We start from the raw sequence: 21428 nt of genomic DNA on the forward strand, positions 1-21428 counted from the left end.
AGAAATATTTTAGGTTCATAAGGGAAAATTAAGAAATATAATTTTTTTTTATTTTTTTTCCTATTTACTATCCAAATAAAGAGAAGATGATAAATATTTTTTTCTCTTTCTTTTTATTTCCTTCGATCCAAATAAAATGTAATAGTTTTTTCCTTTAAAAAATTTAAATTTATAAGTTTTAAAAATCCTTCAAATAAATATATTAATTTAAAATTAGAGTTTATAATTTGATCTAAATGGCGCCAAACATCCAATTAACCAGCGACGTGGCACACTGCCGACGATGGTACAGTCACGAGCGTACACTTATTGGGCCCACAACTTCTTCCCCCATCACAGCCGTTGACGTGAAGTCGACGATCCACATTCAACGATTATCCACGTGAGTAAATATTATCTATGTCCCCTCTCACAACTCAACTCCGAACTGACTCATTACTGCGTTTCTTCACCAGCGCCAAACCCGAAAGCGACACATAGCCAGGCTGTCCAATGATTTATAAACACGTGTACTTTCTGACACAAAATCAGCGACTTTGGAAAAACTACTATTCACCGACTTTCTTTGTAAGGCAAGAATCGCCGTTGCTTTGCCTTATAAGGCGGTCTGGGAATTCATTTTCTTCTAAATTCTCTCTCTGTTATTGACTATCTGATTTTTTCTATCTCTTTGGCTGCGATTAGGATTTGATTTCGATTTCGATTTATATTTTCGCTAATATAAATTGAGAAATCTCTGAAGATCAATTATGCAGCGATTCGTTGATACTGTCCTCGCTGTAACCAAAGAGTGAGTCCCTTCTCTTGAAAAACTTCACTTTCATATTATATATGTTCACATTTGATTTGGTGGCCATTTAATGAGATTTTGCTGTTTTTTTAGCTCTTTTGATGGTTTTTGTGTGAGTTGTTGAAGGTGGGTAAGAGAATTATTGATATTTTTGTTGTTTTGATTTTTTTTTTTGGAATTTAATAAAAGGGTTTTATTTACTTTGCCTTCTTTGGTCTGGTGAGAAGATTTTGAGTGGTACTAGTGTTTTTGGTTTGGTAGTCGTTTAATTCATGTAAATTTCAAGTCTCCGATCAAAATTTTGTAGGTGTTTCAATTGATTAATTTTGGGTTTCAAAGAAAGGTTTGAGCTTTTTTTTTTTTAGAAAAAATTCGGGATTTCATTTGACTAGTAGTAGGAGGAAAATTGAAGAAGATTTTCCAAGTGGCAGTTCTAAAAAATGGAATTTTTTGCAGGGTGAAAGGAGTGTCTGTTATAATAATTTGTGGGTTTTGCACTTGTTTAATGATGTAATGAGATTGGTGAACTCTTAGCTGAAAAAATTTGGTTGAGTAACGCTGATGAATTCTTAATCAACCTATGTTAACTGGCTGCTGTAATTATAAAATTCTGTTACTGACTTGGTAGCAAGTTATTTGTTGCTGCTAGTGCTTCTTCATTAGAAAAGTTTTTGTTTTGGCTTTTAGTGCAGGTCAGTGAAGACATTCACTTATGAGTCTTTGCATAATATCGTGAGGCTGATAAATGGAGTGTCAGCACTTTTGTTGACGCTATTGCCAGGGAAGGCTAATATCCTTGAAGGTCTTCATGGCTGGGAGCTTAGGCCAACTGTTCGTGGACCACGATTCCCCCGCTGGATGGAGAAGTAAGTTTAGACCATTATACTGAAATCTTCTCTATATATGATCAACTAAGATCTTTCATTTTTAATTGAAGTTGGCTATTCTAGAAAGATCCTCTCATGTTTATTTTGATGCTTTTGTTGATTTTTTTTTTTTTTTATGTTCTTCTTAATGTGAGTATAACTTTGTGAATCAAAACTTTAATGCTGTTAAGGGAAGCAGGGGGATTGCACAGTACTTGACTATTTAAGAGAATGTATTCTTTTTATAGATTTCTATAGCAAGGGGTGTTGGGACATTTAATGTCACCTGCTTACTAATCAGATATTACTTTAATAACTTTAGTCAAATTTATGGTTAATATTATTATTTACACATAAATTCTTTCTTGCTTTAGAGCTTGCTTATGTTGGAACTCCTAATTGTTGTTGATATTTCTTTTCTTCCTCTTTTTTTTTTTTTCCCGCTGTTTTTGGGGTGGAATGTTGATGATGATAGTGGGGTGTCCTCTTTCAACAAATTCATCCATGATCTGTCAATGGATTCTGATACTTCAAGTGAGGATTATTCATCAGCAGAAGAAGATAGTGATGGAATATGTCCTGCATCACCATTATCTCAAAGTTCACGAGTCTCGCGGACAAATTCTTTCAGGAAGAATAGCGGGTACCGGAAAGGATGGACTATGCTCTTATTATCATGGATTCTCTTTCCTGTGAGGTTTTTGCTGGGGATACCATTATGTCTTTGTCGTTTATTTTACATTAGGACCTCCTTTATGAGGGGAAGCCACAGGCCTTCACGATTACATTCTATTAGGAGAGTGAATACTCCAAAGGATCATGTCATTCATCATACCACTGACAGGAGACGTGGAGTCATTGAGGTTTCTGCAAGAACTTTAATATGTTACCTATCCTTGTTCCTTTTCTTTCTTTTCTGTTCCTTTCTGCCTCTTGTGTCATTATTACGCATTATCTCATGCCTCTTTTATGTTGTCGCAACAGGATCTTCATCTGGCAATTGAGATATTCATAGAAGCAATATTTGATTTTTTCCATAAAGCTGCACATTTTCTTCTTTCTCCATCAGAAGTTTTGAGAATACCATACAGATGGTTTTCATATCAGAGAAGTGGCCATGAAGATACTAATGGCATGTCAGATACATCTGTTCCCACCGCTACCCTTGGAGAGAGTGATCCAACTCCTACAGAAAGGAAAACTACCTTTCACCAGTCTCTGAATACAGATGCTCGGACTTGTCAGGATGTAATAACAGAGCTTGGGTGAGGGCACTGCTTAGTCAACTTAGTCATTCCATTCTTCATGTTTAGCTACATATGCTCTATTAGTTTTCACTTGTCTATCTGTTATAGATACCCATATGAAGCAATTCGGGTGATCACTGCAGACGGATATGTTCTTCTTCTAGAAAGAATTCCCAGGTATTTGTTTGTTTCTTCTCCAGTCAAATGAGTTGCGTTTGCTTAAACAACTGTTCCCTGAACCAGTGAACATGCTGTTTTGATGATGCAGACGTGATTCGCGGAAAGCTCTTTACCTTCAGCATGGGCTTTTGGATTCATCCATGGGGTAAGACTTTTTGTATCTTCGTTTCTTATGATGTAAGCAAAATTGTCTGCATGATGTTGCAGACATGTCGATTTATATATATTTTTTTAATCAAAACTTTATTTTATTGATAACTAAGCGTATGCTTGTGCAATACACCAATTAAATTTTATTTTTTATATAGTATTTTTTGAAATATGTTTAACTGTTTTTATATATCTAGTTAATTATATGTAATTTTCAACTCTTCAAAAAGGTTTAATATTTATTTATTATGGTCCTTGATTTACTAATTCCTGTATTTTCTATTGTAAATGAAACTTTTAGACATTAAGGCTCCGTTTGTTTCGTAGAAAATAACTTGTATTTGGAAAATATTTTCTAAATGAAAATATTTTTCATTATTTGATTGTAATGTTAAATTCATGGTATGTATTTATGTCATAAATGTTTAAGTATTTTCACATTTTAATAAAATTATCAAAATCTAGAAAATAGAAATTGACTTTATCTTTTGAAAAGAGAAAGTCATTTTTGTTAAAAATAACTTAGATTTCCCTTTAATTAGGAAAATATTTTCTGTTGATCAATTTTCCCGAGTTTCCCAAACTCTAGGAAATGCAAAAAATATTTTTCTTTTTCATGAAACTAACAGAGCCTATAAGTTTGCACGTGTAATACAATATGAAGGAAAGAGGTTAGCAACATAACATAATTATAGTTTTGACATTATTTTGTATTTGTAAATGAAAAGAATGTATAATCACCACAACACATTATAATTTTTGTATCTAACTAATGATTTTTGATGGTGGAATACTAGAAGATATTAGAAATAAGGAATTTTATTCTTAATTTGCCTTAAACTTCATATCTTTCTATTATCAACTCTTAAAATAAAAATAAATAAATAATAATGATCAAATACTTGTGAAGTTAACATTTGTCAAACTGATTAGAAAAATAACTCAATTTTTAAAAATTAATTAAACATATTGCTGGTAGTATGGTGAAATTTGCTTTATGAAAGTGTCTTAATCAGTTAAATAGCATGATCATTCGTAAATAATTTGAAAAGACTATGAAAAAAAAAAAGCTTGAAGGAGAGAATTTCATATGTTAATCAAATATAGTTACTCTAGTATATTCAATTTAGTTAAATGAAAAGACCGAAGCAAAGTTCCAAAGCTGCTTTTTTTTTTTTTTTTTTTCTTTTTCACTCAACATGTTGAGAACTCATAAATTGTTAAGAGTTTAAACACATAATTGAGAATTCATAATTGCTTGTCATTTTTTTTTTCAATTGATAAATGTTAAAAGACCATGTGTCAAGGAAGATTGTGCAAGGTTCATTATGGAAGTATATATTTATTTTCATAAATCAAATTATTAATTATTCAACTGGACTTTTATTATAAATCAATCATTTTATTTATTTTTATCTAATCTTCCATGCACTAAAAAATTTTCTAGCAAAAAAGCACATGATCTTAGCGTGTTTTGTCATAAAACTAGTAGACAAGTGTTTATTGTGTTTGAAATCCTCTTTCTTTTTTACTCTTATGTATATATGTGTTTGCCATATTGACCTCTTATAAATTTAATTATTAAGATCTCTTTTTTTTTTTTTTATCACAAATGTATTTCTGCAAATGGAAAGTCAGTTGACACTTTTTTTATTAAAAAAATCTTGACTATAAAAAAGTTCTTTATATATTGACTCTAAATTTTTTTTTTCGGCCCTCTTTTTTAATGATAGATACATTTCTATAAATGAGAAGTTAATAGACACTTTTTTATTAAAAAATAAATTTGACCACAGAAAAATTTTTTATATGTTGACCCCAGCAATTTTTTTTTTTTGAATCTGCCACAGCTTCACAGCACCATGTGTACCCCATCTTTTTCCTCAAAGTTTTCTTATCCTATATTTGATACTTGATAATTCTGAATATGGGGTTTTTCTTGCCATTCTGCGCAAGAGAGCCTAAAGATGGGAATATATAATAAAGATCCTCTTTCTGAAGTAAAGATGCCCATGCTATTAAGAATGTGCCACCATCTTCTTAGAATTCTCTTATTTTAGCTTTACTTAAAGCTAGCCAATTATATTTTTGTAGTTGGTAGCCTTGTGGATATATTATTTCTTGTCATGAGAATAATTTAGATCTTGGATGCACCTTCCCCATTTCACCTTCAGTCTCTTTTTATAAAATTCCTGTGCTTTTTTTTTCCCTATCTTTTTAATCTTGTAAATAAAATTTGTTTAATTAGATTAATTGCCGGTTCCTTTTTTATTCATCTTCATGATCCTTCATTGTAGTATATTTTTGTCTCATGTATTCACTTCTTTTCTTTTCATTGTCCAGTTGGGTGTCTAAAGGGATTGTTGGCTCTCCAGCTTTTGCAGCATATGATCAAGGTTGGTAACATTTGCCTCAAGACTATATGCATCTTCTGATGCAATATTATTAAAATTGAAGAACATGCTGCTGGTTTCTTATTACACAGGGTTTGATGTTTTCCTTGGGAATTTTCGTGGTTTGGTTTCTAGAGAACATGTTGACAAGAACATTTCCTCACGAAAGTAAGTCAATTCGGTATTATGGTGGTTTTTTAACATGGAACTATCTTTAATTTCCATCTTTGACAATGAAATGTGGAAAAGACAAGTTTCTTGTATGCACTTGATTAATATGCTGATGACTTAATTGAAAGTAGCAAATTAATACAGGTATTGGAGGTATTCCATCAATGAGCATGGGATGGAGGATATCCCAGCAATGATAGAGAAGATTCACCAAGTTAAAACTGCAGAACTGACAATTAGCCAGCCTGATCTTGAGGAAGAAATGAATGATGATCAACCTTACAAACTCTGTGCAATTAGCCATAGCTTGGGAGGAGCCGCCATGCTGATGTATGTTATCACACGCTGTATTGAAGAAAAGCCTCATAGACTTTCCAGATTGATTCTATTGTCACCTGCTGGTTTCCATCATGACTCCACTCTGGCATTTACAGCTATGGAGTATCTGCTGCTTCTGTTGGCCCCTATTCTAGGACCTATTATACCTGGCTTGTACATACCCACAAGATTCTTCCGCATGTTGCTAAACAAGTTGGCTCGAGACTTCCATAACTACCCTGCAGTCGGAGGGCTGGTTCAAACTCTAATGAGTTATGTTGTCGGTGGAGACAGCTCAAATTGGGTAGGAGTATTAGGATTACCACACTACAACATGAATGACATGCCGGGACTTTCATTCTATGTAGCTCACCATCTTGCACAAATGAAACATGCAAAAAAATTTATAATGTATGATTATGGAAGTGCATCCGCCAACATGAAAGCATATGGATCTCCAGAGCCTCTGGACTTGGGTGAATATTATGGGCTCACTGATATTCCTGTTGATCTCGTTGCTGGAAGGAAGGACAATGTGATTCGGAATTCAATGGTAAAAGTGCATTACAGGCTGATGAAGGATGCTGGTGTTGATGTATCATATAAAGAGTTTGAATATGCTCACTTGGACTTCACATTCTCTCACCATGAAGAACTTCTAGCCTATGTGATGTCACGCTTGCTGCTTGTGAAGCCCACTGAAAAGCAACCGTTTAATCAGGAGGCCTCAAGATCGAAGAGAAAAGGCCAAGTAAACCATTTAATCAGAAGGACGGTACTCGAGTAGCTGTGCTCAATGCTTTTCTGGATTTGTCATACATGTTGTACCTTTAGAGCCAAGTTGTTGTACATGATTGAGTAGAGACTTGAGTAGATCCATACAGGCTTCAGTCCAGTGTAATTAATTAGAGAATTAGCAGCAGAATATACGTCTCGAGTCTTGCCCAATTAGCTTTGCCTATGGTTGAGTTATTGAGTTCGAATACTAGTTAGAGCCAATTATACTAAAAAAGAAGATACAAGTCTTGGCTGCCTTCCCAACTAGTTTTTGCGGGAAAGCATGACTTGTCTTGATTGGATTTTGCAAACAGAAGTTGTATCCTTGATGTAGGAAGTTCACCTGGGTAATGTTTGTACCTTTGTAATACAGAGATTAGGGTTTTTTTAAAGAGATGTTATAGATCCTTCTCCACCATATTTCTAGCATTCTTCCCTTTGTCGACTTTCGAAGTTCAGCTGTAGCTCCTACGCTGTACCTTCTTCTTCTGCTGCTTTTCCTCTAGCACCTGTCTTCCACCGAATCAAATATGAGGTGTATTCTGAACTCTCTTCCTCTGAATAGAATTGGATGGGTTGACACTAAATTCAAAAGAACTTTACTAAGAAAGAAAATTTTAAATAATTTTAAACTTTGGAGATTCTTTAGAGATTCAAGCTCAATCATCAATAACAAGGGTGGAATGTATGCGCTGGGGGCAATGGGGGCACTTGCTCCTATTGTCACACTAAAATTTCAATGAAACTATGTTATATTGTTGTTATCATTAAAAAAAACTTAAAAAAAAAACATTTGTCTCTGCTATCCGCTATTTTTGTTTTATTTGTAGTAAATCACAGGTATTTTTTAGTTCATTGGATTAGTCTAATTTTGCTTGTATTGATGAGGTCTATTAAGGAGGTAAAGCGTTGGTAGAAGAGATTTTCTCTATTTACGAGGATTAAAAACTCAACTTAAAGAATGTGCAAGATTGCCTTCTAAAATTATATCCTCGTCGTTTAGAGATATGTTGAATATTTTGATTTTGATTTTTTATTTTATCATTTTCAGATTTTGTTGTTTCTACAAGGGTGATTCGTCAAATTTTCTTTCCTTCTTGATAAAATGGAGGAATAAACAATGAAAAGCTCTAATTTCAAATTGAAAAATAGAAAAGTAATTGTGTTTGGTTCAGTTAAGAATGACATTTTTCTTCTCATTCTACTTTCCACCTTAAATTTATCCCAAGCAACCCATGAGGCAACACAGGGGGGAATTGTCCGACACAGGAGAAAACACTCGTCCAACCCAAGCAACACCATAAGGCAACCAATTAGAAACCACAAACAATAAGCAGAAAGAACGAAACCATGGAGCCTATGAAACCACTAGAACCTAGATCGACAACCTATACAAGGGGGAGGAATCAAGGAGGAGCAAAGCCCTGCTAGTGTCTCAATCTCGTTTAGTCAGGGTGGCGGCAATTTGTTTTGCTGACTCTTTAAATCCTAGAGATGCTTTCTTCTTCTTTACCCAACAACAAAAACATCCTCTTGCCTAGCCCATAACAATGCTCAAGTTAACATGCAACCACACAAATGAATTAGATTTGCCAAAAAAGTTGTCTCTTTCTGTATTATAAGACCTGCAACAAAACCAAAGACAAAGCAAGACAAGAAAATGGAAAAAAAAAAAAAAAAAGAGAATCACATCACAAAGGGCAGCCTAAGGATCCCTCACCGCTCAACGCCTACTCAAAAACCTATAAACAACTCTACTCGTTGGTGGAGAGAGAGACCCATTGATCGAGGAGAGACTCTGCTTGAAGGGGCAGAGAGAAACCGCCATGCATAATAGAAGAGCAAGGCCTAACGTTAGAGAAGAAACACTCAAAATGAGAGAAAAAAGAAGAATTTTTTTTGCCATCTTAAATAGATACGTTAATTAAAATATTTTTAATTCATTATAGATAATTATAAATGATATCTATTTATCAAGAAAAAAAAAAGATAGTTTCATAATTAAAAAATAAATTTGATCATATAATACTTAATTTTACTTTTTTCAAAAACTTTTATAATTAAAAAAATAATTAAAATGAGCGTTAATAACTTTTACCATTTAAAGAAAAGAGAAGAAAAAAAAATTATTTTTTTAAAATTATTTTGTTTGAATATTGAATAAAAGAGAGAAAGAGTAAAAAAAAAATTATTTTTCAAATTCTTACGCTAATATAATATATTTTCTTTGGAAAATAGGTATTATTTAGATTAAAATATTTAAATTTCATTTTATAATATAATATACACAAGATAAAAAAAAATAATTCCCTTATTCTAATAATTTATTAAATAATATTTAAACATTCACTTTCTCTGCACAATTATAATCCAAACGGTGCGTTTAAGGTGGGGAGGAGAAACAAAATCACAGTGACTGAAGTTGCCCTTGGTTCCCGATGGAAAGGACCGAGGTCTGAGGTCTAAGGAGAGAGGGATTATTATGGCGTTGGATTCGCTGAAATGGGGTTACATTCGCATCATCACCGGCACAATTCTGGGTGGTATTCTTGGTTTCTACGTTATGCACCGTGTTGAAGTCGCCTACAAGGTTTCAATTTTTCACTCTCTGTGTTTCTGTTTGGTTACTGAGAAACTCGCTGGAAAAGTTGGAAACTTTTATAAATTTTTAACCTTTTAGTACTTTTCAGCTACTGAGATAATATTCTATTTGTTTGTTTGTGTTAATTTGGTATTCTTTTTTTTATTTATTGTTGGGATATACAGGAGAAGATGAATGAGAGATTGAAACAATATGAGAGTGAACTGAAGGAGAAAGAGAAGTTGAATCAGCTTGAAGACTCCATCTAGTTTTTCTTTTCTTTTCTTTTCTTTCTGCGTTTTTTTAACTCTTCCTGTTTGGTTGCTGAGAAAAAGGATGGTAAAAAATAAAGAGAGAGAGAGAGAGAGAGAGAGAGAGAGAGAGAGAGAGAGAGAGTAAACCCACTACGCTGACAAACAAGCAGGTAATGGATTTCAAGCGGTTGATTCTGGATGTTTAGTGAGTTTTTGAATTGGCATTAATCTGCTTTGGCTATTGTCCTTTTCTTTCTTTACATTGTTGGTTTTATAGTAGACTTGAGATACAATGCTGCCAGATTGTTCTCCTGTCATTTGAAAGCAGTAATAACTCTTTGATTTCTCATGTATTAAATTTTGCTCTTTACTGGGGATAGTAAATTTTAATATACTATTGCTAGTGGAGCATTTTTTTGTCCCTTTCTAACTACATTCCTTAAGCGAAGGCTTTGCAATCAGCAGTTTTCCAACACCCATTCCTTCAGAATCGTTGTGAAATTCTTGCAATTTCTTAGGTTAGGTTTGCCTTTGATATTTTCTGTTTTTAGGCATAGTTGAGATGAATGAAGATTTGGATTTATGTTTCATCAAGTGAAAACTTGTAAATTTCAACATGATTTCTAATGGTTCAAATACATCATAATTTGAAATGACATCTGTCTAAATGGAGCCAAAAAGGAATTTGACCATACCCTCCTATTTCAATCACTGTTTAGAAAGTGATGATGGAACTGTTAGTTCAGCTGGGACTTTCAAGAAAGAGAACACCTCTTTTCTCTTGAACTATTCAGCTTTCTCAAATTTTCCCTCATGAGTTTTTCCGTGGTCTGCAACTACCAACTCTGACAAGAGCTGTATTTTAGAGTTCTCCTATCTTGTCCTCTAGCTGATTCATTTGGCTACAAATATGGTTTGTTTCATTGTACTTTGTGTATAAATGAGAAACAAAGAAGAATCAAAGTGTGAGTGAAAATACTCTGCAACTGTGGTGAAGTCATGTAATATTGAGCAGGTGAAAATGAGTTGGAGTTTTATTGGGAGTTAAAGTGAGTTGATAAAGAGTGTAATAGTTAAAAAGAGTCATATTTTATGTCTTAAAAAGAGTTATAGTTAGAGAGCTCTAGACTCATTGACACCATCTTAGATGAAAAACTTTCATGATGTTAGTTACCGACTATTGAAAACTTATCAGAAAATAATGAATAGACTAGAGTTCTAGAGAATTTGGTGGAGGTTGTGTTGATCTTCATTTCTCCCTCGATGGAGACTTGCTTTTCTGTAATATTGCCAAGCTGTGCCGGGATCTATGGAAACTTTGGTGCTACTGAGTCATTGAGTAAATTCGTGAACCACTTAATCTTCTATCTTGATTAGTTTTATAGTAACTTTGACATACCTCATCATGCTTCAAACTTATAAATGAGGCTTCTTCATGCAAATGAATATCAGGTCATGTGATGCGTAGGGAGAAAATTGTTCACCAAGTACTGATTTATAGTGGCATCCTCCAATTGTTTGCCTTCTCCATTGCATAGCTTAGTATTGACCTCTCTAGGGGTTGAGATTGGTTTGCACTTGAGCATCCCAAATTTCCATAAGAGAATCTTGTATACCTTTTTTCTGGCAAAGAAAACAACCAATCCCTTTTACTTTCCACTTCAAGGCCAAGAAAGTGTTTCGACTTTCCAAGCTCTTCCATTTCGAATTGCACTATGGAGTTCTCTTTTTTTTGAGAAAATTCACCTTCATCATATCTAGTGAATGATCAAGTTATCCATGTAAGCTAACACTCTTATCAGTTTGTCATTTCTTACAAACACGCTCAAATATGTTAGTGCAACTGAGTAACCACCCTTCTGCTATCTTGCTTTATCATGCTTTCCTCTCGGTGCCTGTTTTAGCCTGTATGGTTGGTACTTTTTTTTTTCAGCTTAGATGTGTAACCTGGGCAAGGCTTGCTATCAAATCCTCTCAATTGCTTTTGATATATGTCATGATCCAATTATCTGTGAAAAATTGTTTTTGACGTCTATTTTCTAAAGTTTCCAAGACTTACTGATTGAAAGTCATAGTAGGACACATAGAATAGCAATCTTGCTTATAGTACTAAATGCCTCATCATAATCTATCCATGAGCGACCAACCAAACCATATATCTTTTTTTTTTCCTTTTTTTTAAGAAGACCAAGCCATATATCTTTCAATTGATCCGCTATGTTGAGTTTTATATTGGCAGGCTTTGCATTGTCGTCAACTCCCAAGTTCCACTTTGTTTTAGTGCTTGAACCTCTTCTTCCATAGGCTTTCTCCTTTTTTTGCTTTAAGCTTCTTTTTCTTGTTTGGTTGGTATATGTGCTAAATGTTTTTGGAATAGAAGTGTACTTTTTTTTCCAACATGTGTTTGCTGCAAAATTAACTCAACAAAAGTATTTGGAGCCTGTTTGGTATCATTTGTGCTTCTGTGCACAAGCCCTGAGACCTAAATGGGAGCTTAATTGAGAAGTAGCTAGATTCAGCTGCAATTTGGTTCTCGGAGTTTGTGCACACCCAGGTGCAGTACACTCTCATTCTTGTTACATTATAAATTATAGTTCTTGTTTGCACTATACAGGCACAGTTTTCAGGGCCTATTTTATTTGGTTTTATTTTACTTCTTGGTTGGAAAAGTAGATGAGGAAAAATGAAGTGAGAAAGGGAGAGGAGTTAAGGAGATTCTGTTGTAATTTTGCAGTTTACATATATTTAATCCTAGGCCAGTACTTCTAAGAATTGCACTGTTTAGAAATTATGCAAGAAGAGCCTCTGTTTATGTGACCATGAACTACCTGATGACCATCAAAATAACTAAAAGAAGGTCCACCTGAAGAGTTTATAACCATCAAAATAAATATAGAAAAAAGTTATAAGAATCTATAACTTCCTGGGAGCACTTCTTGGAACTTCATTTGGTGAAAATATATAATTTTTATGGCACAATTACAGTCAGAAAATACTCTATAGACCTGTAGATCTTTTGGAATTGGATGAAAAATATTGAGCTTTGCGAGTGTAAATACTTTAGGCAGGAAAAATGAGTGGGGCTAGGCATGTTCATCAGAGCCAACCAAATTAAACAGAAAAAGAAACAACTAATTTCATACTGGCATATATGAGTTCCTATGTTTCTTTAAACAAATTCAATATTACATCATATCGGTAGTAAATGAATTTGGCAACAGCAAAATGTTTGTTATGCCTTTGCCTATTTCCCTTTTCCTTCATTTGCCTGTATGTGTAATTGCTGAAAAACACAAGAAGATGAAGGCAACCATATAATGGACCAGGAAATGTATTAAATTTGAAATTATAGAAGAACCATTGGATCAGCTATTGAAAATTTGATACTAGGAATATCTCGATATTAAGTGTTAATTTTCAGCCATATTTATTACATTGCCATATTTCATTTGGTCTTGCCGAGTGGTTATTGAATTAGTTTTTGAAATGACAGTATCCAATGCTATCTGGCTTAGAGCTGCTATATTGCATTTCTCATTTCCCTAATTTATTTGTTCTCTTTGTTTCTGCCAATTCTTCAGTTTTAATGTTTGTTGATCATTGTGTCTTTCTGCAGGACAGACATCATCATGAGAAGTCCCTCATTAATATTTAACCAGAAACAACCAATGGCACCAATAAGATGGATGGTTGAATGTCATTGTCCTGAATGAAGTTGTAAACAAGAACAACACAGGTGATGTGGTTTTTGCACTTGGTTTTCATTACAACATATGGTGGGATTGCTGAACTTTTTCAGGATGTTGGTTTTCTCAAAACTAAAATAATCATCAGTATAGGTTTTTGCTTTACATCAGCTTTCTGGAAACCACGTATTACAGTGTAGTATCCCTGTTAAAGGAGCGCGTGTTTTTGCTATTTTGCAAGCATTGATAGAGTTATTGTGGATTTTCACATCAAACTGATATTAATTATCTATTAAACTGCCTTAAAATGGATTTGTTGAGCTCTTGCATGGTAAGCTGGTAAATGGTAACCAGTCCTGTGGAGCAGCTCTCCATAACATGTCCTCTTGACCAGATTTAGAAAGCTGGCCATGGAGTTACCTCTCTCTCTCTCTCTCTCTCTCTTTATGTGCAGTTGGCTCTGACCGGTGCTCGAACTTGAGATTTTATATAGTTATGTTTTTTAAATTATAAGGACTAAATGAAATTTAAAATAATATTTAAATTGATTAGAGGGACTAAAAGAGTAAATGAAATTAAAATATAAAAATTAATTAATGTATTTTTTAATATAAAAAATTAAATAATTAATTTTATTAAAATGGAAGAATTAAATTGTAATTTTATTAAAATATTGGTGTCTAATCCCACTTATTTTGGATATGGTCGCAAATAAATATCCAATCACGTGCCTCCTATTTGATTTGCACGATGGTTACATTTGAGAATTTTTTTTTTTATTTTTTTGAGTTTGGCCAAAGAAATCTCTATAATTTCAGGATTAAAATCTTGATTCTTTTCTCAAAGTGTTATAAGTGTATTACTCAATAAGTTGGCAGAACCTTCACTGTTTGGAATCCAAACTGGTTCGATTCACTGATTAACGCTATCATTCGTAGAATCAAAGGCTTTAAACCAAAGAATAAGGGCTGGTTTTGGTTCGAGTTAAATTAATAATTGAGAATTTGTTTTGATTTTTTTTATTTAAAAACTAAATTATAATTTGAATCAAATTAATTCTAATTTAATTTGAATCAATAAATCATTGGTCAATTCATGTCAAATGTTATCTATAAAATTTATTAAAATTTTATAAAAAGTATTGTGATTAAAAATTAAAAATTTTTAAATTAATTTATTAATTATTTTATAAATAAAATTATTTTATTTTATTAATTTTTTAAAAAATAAAATATATAAAATATATCCGTTGTATAATTCATTTTCTTTTCACATTAATTTTTATAAAATTAAATTAAAATTTAATAAATTTTATAAAAAAAATTAATAATTTTTATGAAATTATTTATAAAGTTTGGAAGTAATTACTTAATATATTTATTATATATACAATATATTAATTACAACGAATCGGTCTAGTAAATAATTATTTCTTATTTTTGGGAAGATTTTTAAATGATTTAATAATAAAAAAAAAATCCCATTTATTAACGTGCTAAACTTGAAAAACGTGGCAAATCAGAACTGCAAGGGAGAGAGAACGCCATGGACGACTCAGGCGTGATTCTCTGTCAAATCTCTTCGCTTAAGGACATGCTCGATCAAGTTCTCTTCTCTTCTCTTACACGCAATTGTTAACGTAGGGTTTTCTTATCGTCATCATTATCAGTTATGATTCTTCACTGAATTTTTCTCTTTCTTTTTGTTTCCCCGCTTTAATCAACAATTTTTAAGGTAAATGAAGAAATTGAGGCCAATATTCAAGTAACGCGAGAGATCGAGTCGGAGATCGTGAAATGTACGGAATATGAATACACCTTGGCTGCCAGAGAATCGGAGCTCACTAAGACGATTTACGTCTCTCAATTTGAGATAATCGGATTGGTCTCCGTCACAAGTAATTCCGTTTCTTATACTCTTGATTCAATTTCGGAAAGAAAACAGTTTTAATTCAGTGATGTTCTTATTTTACATGGATATGCTTAATCTGAATTTATATTCTTTTCAAATAATTGTGTAGACGAATCAAGAAAATCTGCCAAATTATTGGAGGCGGAACTGTCTAGTCTAAGAAAAAAGCGAGAGGAGACGCTTAAAAGAATGAACAATAAGCGGTAATTGACTGAAATAGCTTATCAAGAGTTTGTGCAAATATACATTGTTGGTCTATTTTCCTATGGATTATGCCTCTGGGTTTTGTATTATTTTTGGACCAGAAAGGCTTCTAATTTACCAACCTCGCCTTGCCAAGTCCAGAATGGTAGTCTGGCATTTTTCCTTGCATCTTTTCCGTTCTGGCATTATCTTATTTGAAGTCTATTTATACTTTTTATAGTTTCAAAAATAAAAGATTTTGAAGCTTTTACCATTTTTTTAGCTTCCTTAAGTGCAGCAATGTCTTGTGGGTGATGATGAAATATATTGTATATCTTAGAACAAAAAGTAAAAATGTGATTGAGTATTCAATTTTTAGTGACATCTACGATGAAATTTCATCCTTCTGGAAGTTACTTCAAACCTACAGCTTTTAACAATTTAATTTTGTTGTGCTAATCTTTGGCGGGTTTGAAGTACATTTATATGTAACTTTAAAATCTTTTGAAGGTCTTATAGGTCAACTGCTTCCATAGGAAACCTGTTCTCTCACAAGTACAAAAAGGTTTGAAGTAGTATTTATATATTAAGTGTTGAAGGATTAGACATTAACTTTTGCATGCCCAAATGCCAAAGATGCTTGCTAGAGAACAATGACAGAGCCACGAATTATTTTTAGGGGGGCCAAAATAATATATATATATTGGGTAAATTTTTTTTTCTCACCAGCTTAGTGGGGACCATGGCACCCCTTAGCCCCCCTGGGTCTGTCACTGCCAGAGAACGTTTCATCTTTGTGGTATTTAAGGCTTAAAAAATTAGTTTAAAATTCAACAGAATTGTAGGAGATTACAAACAGATCATTTAGATGTTAGAATCATAATTGCAATTAAATTTTCTACAGATTTTGCTTTTACACATGATCCATGATGCAGATAAGATGGAAAAGAAATTTTATGAATTACATTTGTTTATTTGTTCGTTTCCACTATTTTTGGTATTCCATGTCAATTTTGCTATTTCCTAGGAATTTTAATGTAACTTTTCCCATTTATGAAAATTAGAGTTCTTTTTAATTATACTGGAATTTTCTTGGCTTTGCCTTTCTTATTGTGTGTGAATTTTCCCATTTTGTAATGGGCATTGTTGCCTATACAAGTGCACCAGATAAACACTAGAATTGAAACTTAGCCATTAAAAAAGAATGAATAAGAACATTGGTTGTTTGTAAAATTAGTTCACCTTGTGTTTATGTTAAGTTGGTTCTACATCAATATAGTTCCTTCTTTGACAGATCTTCCTTTGGTTCATGTTATTCTTGTGAAGAGACTGATTATGACTGTACTTAAGTTGGTTCTACATCAATATAGTTCCTTCTTTGACTGATCTTACTTTGGTTCATGTTATTCTTGCAAAGAGACTGATACTGACTCTACTTATTCTATAAAGGGAACAGTTTGCCATGCAATGCCTAGAGTTTCAGAGGGAAATTGACAAAGGAGAAAATGATGAACTCATGAAACTGTTATCAGAGAAAGAGTTTTTTGAAAATGAAATCCGTCTCTTGGATCAGAAAAATGATGTTTTAAAGAATTCAATGTTGGCATTTGTGGAAGAAGTTCTTCAGGATCTTCAGGATTCAAATTCTGGTAATACAACTATACATAATAAGCAAGTCCTTAACTTTTTATGTTTTAAAGTTTTATTGCTTCAAACTAAGGTTTCAAGCCCCACTTTTTGTCATAGTATTTATTTTGCATTTTTTTTCTTTTTTCCTGGCCACTCTAGCCATTGGACATCCATTTAGATCTTTTGGTTGTACTACATTATTAATATGTTACTTTTTGATATGTTAGGTCTACAAATATGGCTTACATAATTTACATGCATTTCTTGGTTGACTAATTCAATCCTTTTTATGTGATGAGGTCCTTTTTTTTTTTTTTTTGATGGACATTTGATGAAATCCTTAGATAACAGATTTGTCTAGATAAAAAGAATAAGGCTATAAACATACTTGAAATTTATCTAGGTGGTTACCTTATGTTAAAGTGAAGGAATCCTTGTGATGTGCTTCACATATCAAAATATATCTTCTTAATTAATGTTCTTCCATTCTCCTCTTTTTTTTTTTTCCATGTTTTGGGTTCATGGAATATTGCATTCAAACTATCCAAACAAATATTCTTAATGTGTTGAATCCTTGTGATCTGCTTCATATATTCAAATATATCTTCTTAATTGAGGTTGTTCTATTTTTCCTTTTTTCCCTGTTTTTGGTTCGTGGAATAGGGCTTTCAAACTATCCAAACATATATTCTTAAGGTGATGTAAAGAATACAATCAATATGTTTGAATGAAGAAAAGTTTCCATGACATTGGGTTTAATTTTTGTCACTAACCAAAGTATTTCCAATGTACAATGCAAGTTCGCAACAAAGTCCACTTCTGTCAAAGAACTAAAGAGACATAAAACAATAATAACATTTTAAAACAGAATCTTAATTAAACGTGGTTGATTTAATTAATAGGTTTGATAATTTATTTTTTATTGCAAACTAGTAGTTTTCCTGTAAACTCAACTTGATGTCCAGATTTAAGAACTATCAGCATCTACCTTTTTCTTGATTTTGTGAAAGCATCATATTGGCCGAAAGCATCAAAACCTCACCTTTAGTTGCATCTCATTTGATATCTGAACTTTACAAAAGTGTTATTGTTAAACCCTTAAACTTATAAAAGTGTAACTATTGAACCCCTGAACTTTATACAAGTGTAATGAAAAGTTAAAGTGCATACAAGTAATGTCCACGCAATCATCAATCGCAGGAGTTAAATAGTTAACACTTTCATAAAGTTCAAGTGTCAAATGAGATGTAACTAAAAGTAAGGGTGTTACATACAATAAATGTTATACTGTTAATACTTTTTATGTTTTGATATTTCTTGTACTATTTGTTTGCGAGATAGTTATGCATTGAATATAAATATCTAACAATCAAATCCATTTGATCATAATAGAGTTTTTAGTGATCTTCTACAAGTTAAATTGCAGCTTTACATGTTGAGATACAGAATATGAACCTTGAGAATGAGAAATTGCTTAGGGATATTGATGAGTTGAAGACGATGTTGCTTTCAAATTTCAACTACCATCATTCATAACTAATAATGGTAAGTCTTGATATCAATTTCATACTCCTGTTTTCTAGTCATTTGCATCTTTTCTATGCTGCAGTAATATTTGATCTTGTGCAAACATAATCTGAGTTAGCATGTGATAATTGCTGTCTCACTACCTTCCTGTCAAATTTCAATAATGAGAAGTAGAAGTAAATGTGGAAGTTAAGAGAAATGTACTCTAAAAGCAATTGAAATTATATTTTTGGGGGAGAATATAGAGAGAAATGCTTGTCTTGAAATGTATACTTTCGAATAATTTTTGGTTCTCATGCTTTAGCCAAACTGAAAATCAAACTGAAATAGAATCGAATCGTGTCAAATTAAAAAACTAAAACATAATTGATTTTAAATCATTCTGATTTTTTTTTTAATTATTTTTATTTAAGTATTAATTTTTATTACATATTAATATAAACGATTTCTATCACAGTTAAAATCGTAATTACATAGTGTTATCATTTATAAAAAATTATATTTATATAATTCAATTAACTTTTATCATATGACAAAATTTAATTGAATTATATAATAAATATAATTTTTATAAATTATAATAAAATATAGTAAAAATGTATAGTTGATAAAAAAAAAAGGGAGAATCATAATGTACTCTTTAAGTTTTGTCATTATTCATGAGTCAATATTCTATTTTGATTCTATCAACTATAGGTCCCTTCCAAAATTTTCAATATATTTTGTCAATCAATGCATAAAAGAGTAGTCAAATGAGCGATACAATTGAGACTTTTATTCCCTCAAAAGCCTTGCTAAAATCACCCATCCTTTCTAATCTCTAATCTCACTTCCCCTCGAACAACACACGCACACAGAGTCTCTCTGTCTTCTCCCTTCCTTGTTACCATTAACTAACAATTGTGGGAGCTCTTCTCTGGTACCAAATCCTCTTTCGCTACGTCACACCTCTGCACTCGTCTTCTTTTCGTTAAGACTCCATCTTTATCTAATGTAATTCTCCAAATAAGGGATTAACTTGTGAATAATGGCAAACTCTAGAGACTATATTGTCATTCTACCATAAAATAATTTAACAAATGAAATTTATAAATCAATAAATTACATTTAGAAAAATAAATAAATAGACTAGCAATATAGCATTGATAAATAAATAGACTAACAATATAGCATTATCAAATTTATTTTGAATGCTTTGATTTGATGAAAAAAAAAAAACATTACTTACATCCTTTTATTGCTATTGTTACAATTTATGAGAATGTTGGATTGTTGTAAATGGTTTTTTTCCCTCTTTGAGCATGTTGCAAGTTTATAATATTAAAACTTAGAAAGTTGCTGACTTATTATAGTGTTTTCAAGGCAAGAGCAATGAGCATTTGATGCATGTGTAACATGGTGCATGACATTTTTTTTTTTTTTTTTTTGCGAATATATGTAACTCAGGTCTTGTTGAAATTGTTGTTGAGAAGAACATTTTCTTTAATATTATAACATGCTTTTATTGCTATTGTTACAATTTATTAGAATGTTGGATTGTAGTAAATGGTTTTTTTCCTCTTCAAGTGCGTCGCAAATTTATAATATTAAAACTTAGTTGCTGACATATTATAGTTTTCTTAAGGTTAGAGCTGTGAGTTTTTGGTGCATGCGTAGCGTGTTGCATGACGTACATTTTTTTTTGTTAATATATATAACTTAGGACTTATTTTGTATTACTGTTAAATTATTATTAAAAAAAATATTTTTTAAAATATATTAGTTAAAGGATATTAAAAATGATTTAAAATTAAATTTAATAAATTTTAATCTTAAAAATATTAAAATAATAATTTTTTTTTAATAATATTTAAAATAATATTTTTTTTCTCCTTAAAAAATAATTTTAACTCTTTAATCATAGTGCCAAACAGACACTAAATCTGTTATAAGTGTGCCGTGGTTATTTGACCATAGTGTTCCAGCCTTGCACGTCAAGTGCAGAATTCCATGAACTTGTGCAAGTAGAACGGCTTGGAATTTAATTACTGGAAGCAAGCAAAGTCATCATCATTACTTGTAATACCTACTGTATATGCTTCAACTGTTTACACATTTCCTGAGGAAAATTGGTTAAAGCGTATCTTTACAAGCAATAATATTGTAAACTTTGGCAGAGAGCTTAGCACTGTTGTGGTACCATGCTTCATTAAAGTTCGACTAGTTCTGTTTAAATTTTGAAAACCTCAGGGAAGAGGACTATCAAGCTTACAAAACTTTTGCAGTGATACAGTATTTGTAGGCAGTTGCCATTAGGGTATTGAGTCACGTGTGTAGGAAGAGACTGGTCAAAATTTTGACTTCTATGCACTTGTAGATCCTTATTCAAATTACTTTTTCTATTGTCAGTATTGGGTAGGGTTCACTGTTGGGTACATAATCACCAAGTGTATCTCTGTTGGGTCACTTTCTAGTAGGGGTCCATCTTGGTTGAGAGTTTGGCTGCTTATCAGTTTCAATGGGAATCTTTTGGGCAGAACAGATAGATAGATTTCCCTTCCCCCTCTCCACGGCGCCACCACTTTTTATTTTTATTTATTTTTTTAAATTGTAAAATAAGGGCTCTCTAAATACGATGATTATAACATTCTTAGATCCGAGGTCCGATATCATTAATTGATGTCCTCGTTACAATTAATGAGATGAATCATTGAACATTCCGTCATCAACTCTCATTACTCTTAAGTAGAGGTAATATTTAATTATCATATTAATGTGGAGGAATC

At 32.2% G+C, this 21428-nt stretch overlaps 2 protein-coding genes and 1 non-coding gene across 7 annotated transcripts; all 3 read left to right on the top strand.

Moving 5' to 3' along the window:
• Positions 1-507: 507 nt before the first annotated feature.
• Positions 508-7284, top strand: LOC110664724 (uncharacterized). 3 transcript variants are annotated; one of them, XM_021824548.2, is made up of 10 exons: positions 573-790; positions 1483-1656; positions 2132-2299; positions 2402-2519; positions 2641-2921; positions 3012-3080; positions 3172-3228; positions 5577-5629; positions 5719-5794; positions 5942-7284. In XM_021824548.2, the coding sequence occupies exons 1-10, from the start codon at positions 750-752 to the stop codon at positions 6900-6902; spliced, it is 1998 nt and encodes a 665-aa protein (XP_021680240.2). In that variant the 5' UTR covers positions 573-749; the 3' UTR covers positions 6903-7284. The 3 variants fall into 3 exon arrangements, with proteins under 3 accessions (XP_021680239.2, XP_021680240.2, XP_021680241.2); XM_021824547.2 differs by having other exon boundaries at positions 508-790; positions 2132-2519; XM_021824549.2 differs by having other exon boundaries at positions 577-790; positions 1478-1656; positions 2132-2519.
• A 2465-nt stretch (positions 7285-9749) lies between these two features.
• LOC110664725 (uncharacterized) lies at positions 9750-13733 on the top strand. The gene is made up of 2 exons (XR_009151425.1): positions 9750-9897; positions 13344-13733. It is a non-coding gene; the product is annotated as an uncharacterized LOC110664725 (transcript).
• A 1172-nt stretch (positions 13734-14905) lies between these two features.
• On the top strand, positions 14906-21048 carry LOC110664726 (uncharacterized). Of its 3 annotated transcripts, XM_021824554.2 has the most exons (6): positions 14944-15018; positions 15148-15310; positions 15434-15527; positions 16957-17156; positions 18563-18681; positions 20620-21048. In XM_021824554.2, the coding sequence occupies exons 1-5, from the start codon at positions 14959-14961 to the stop codon at positions 18670-18672; spliced, it is 627 nt and encodes a 208-aa protein (XP_021680246.2). In that variant the 5' UTR covers positions 14944-14958; the 3' UTR covers positions 18673-18681; positions 20620-21048. The 3 variants fall into 3 exon arrangements, with proteins under 3 accessions (XP_021680245.2, XP_021680246.2, XP_021680247.2); XM_021824555.2 differs by lacking the exon at positions 20620-21048 and having other exon boundaries at positions 18563-18929; XM_021824553.2 differs by lacking the exons at positions 18563-18681; positions 20620-21048 and having other exon boundaries at positions 14906-15018; positions 16957-17383.
• Positions 21049-21428: the final 380 nt, after the last annotated feature.

The sequence above is a fragment of the Hevea brasiliensis genome, chromosome 9 (assembly GCF_030052815.1).
Source record: "Hevea brasiliensis isolate MT/VB/25A 57/8 chromosome 9, ASM3005281v1, whole genome shotgun sequence".
NCBI lineage: Eukaryota > Viridiplantae > Streptophyta > Magnoliopsida > Malpighiales > Euphorbiaceae > Hevea > Hevea brasiliensis.

Excerpts from the sequence above, each read along its gene's own strand:
- LOC110664726 (XM_021824553.2), top strand. The coding sequence starts at position 14,959 with ATGGACGACTCAGGCGTGATTCTCTGTCAAATCTCTTCGCTTAAGGAC. Across the intron at positions 15,311-15,433 it reads CGGATTGGTCTCCGTCACAA|ACGAATCAAGAAAATCTGCC; the intron begins GTAATTCCGTTT and ends ATAATTGTGTAG. Across the intron at positions 15,528-16,956 it reads AAAAGAATGAACAATAAGCG|GGAACAGTTTGCCATGCAAT; the intron begins GTAATTGACTGA and ends TATTCTATAAAG.
- LOC110664724 (XM_021824547.2), top strand. The coding sequence starts at position 750 with ATGCAGCGATTCGTTGATACTGTCCTCGCTGTAACCAAAGA. Across the intron at positions 791-1,482 it reads GTCCTCGCTGTAACCAAAGA|GTCAGTGAAGACATTCACTT; the intron begins GTGAGTCCCTTC and ends CTTTTAGTGCAG. Across the intron at positions 5,630-5,718 it reads TTTTGCAGCATATGATCAAG|GGTTTGATGTTTTCCTTGGG; the intron begins GTTGGTAACATT and ends CTTATTACACAG.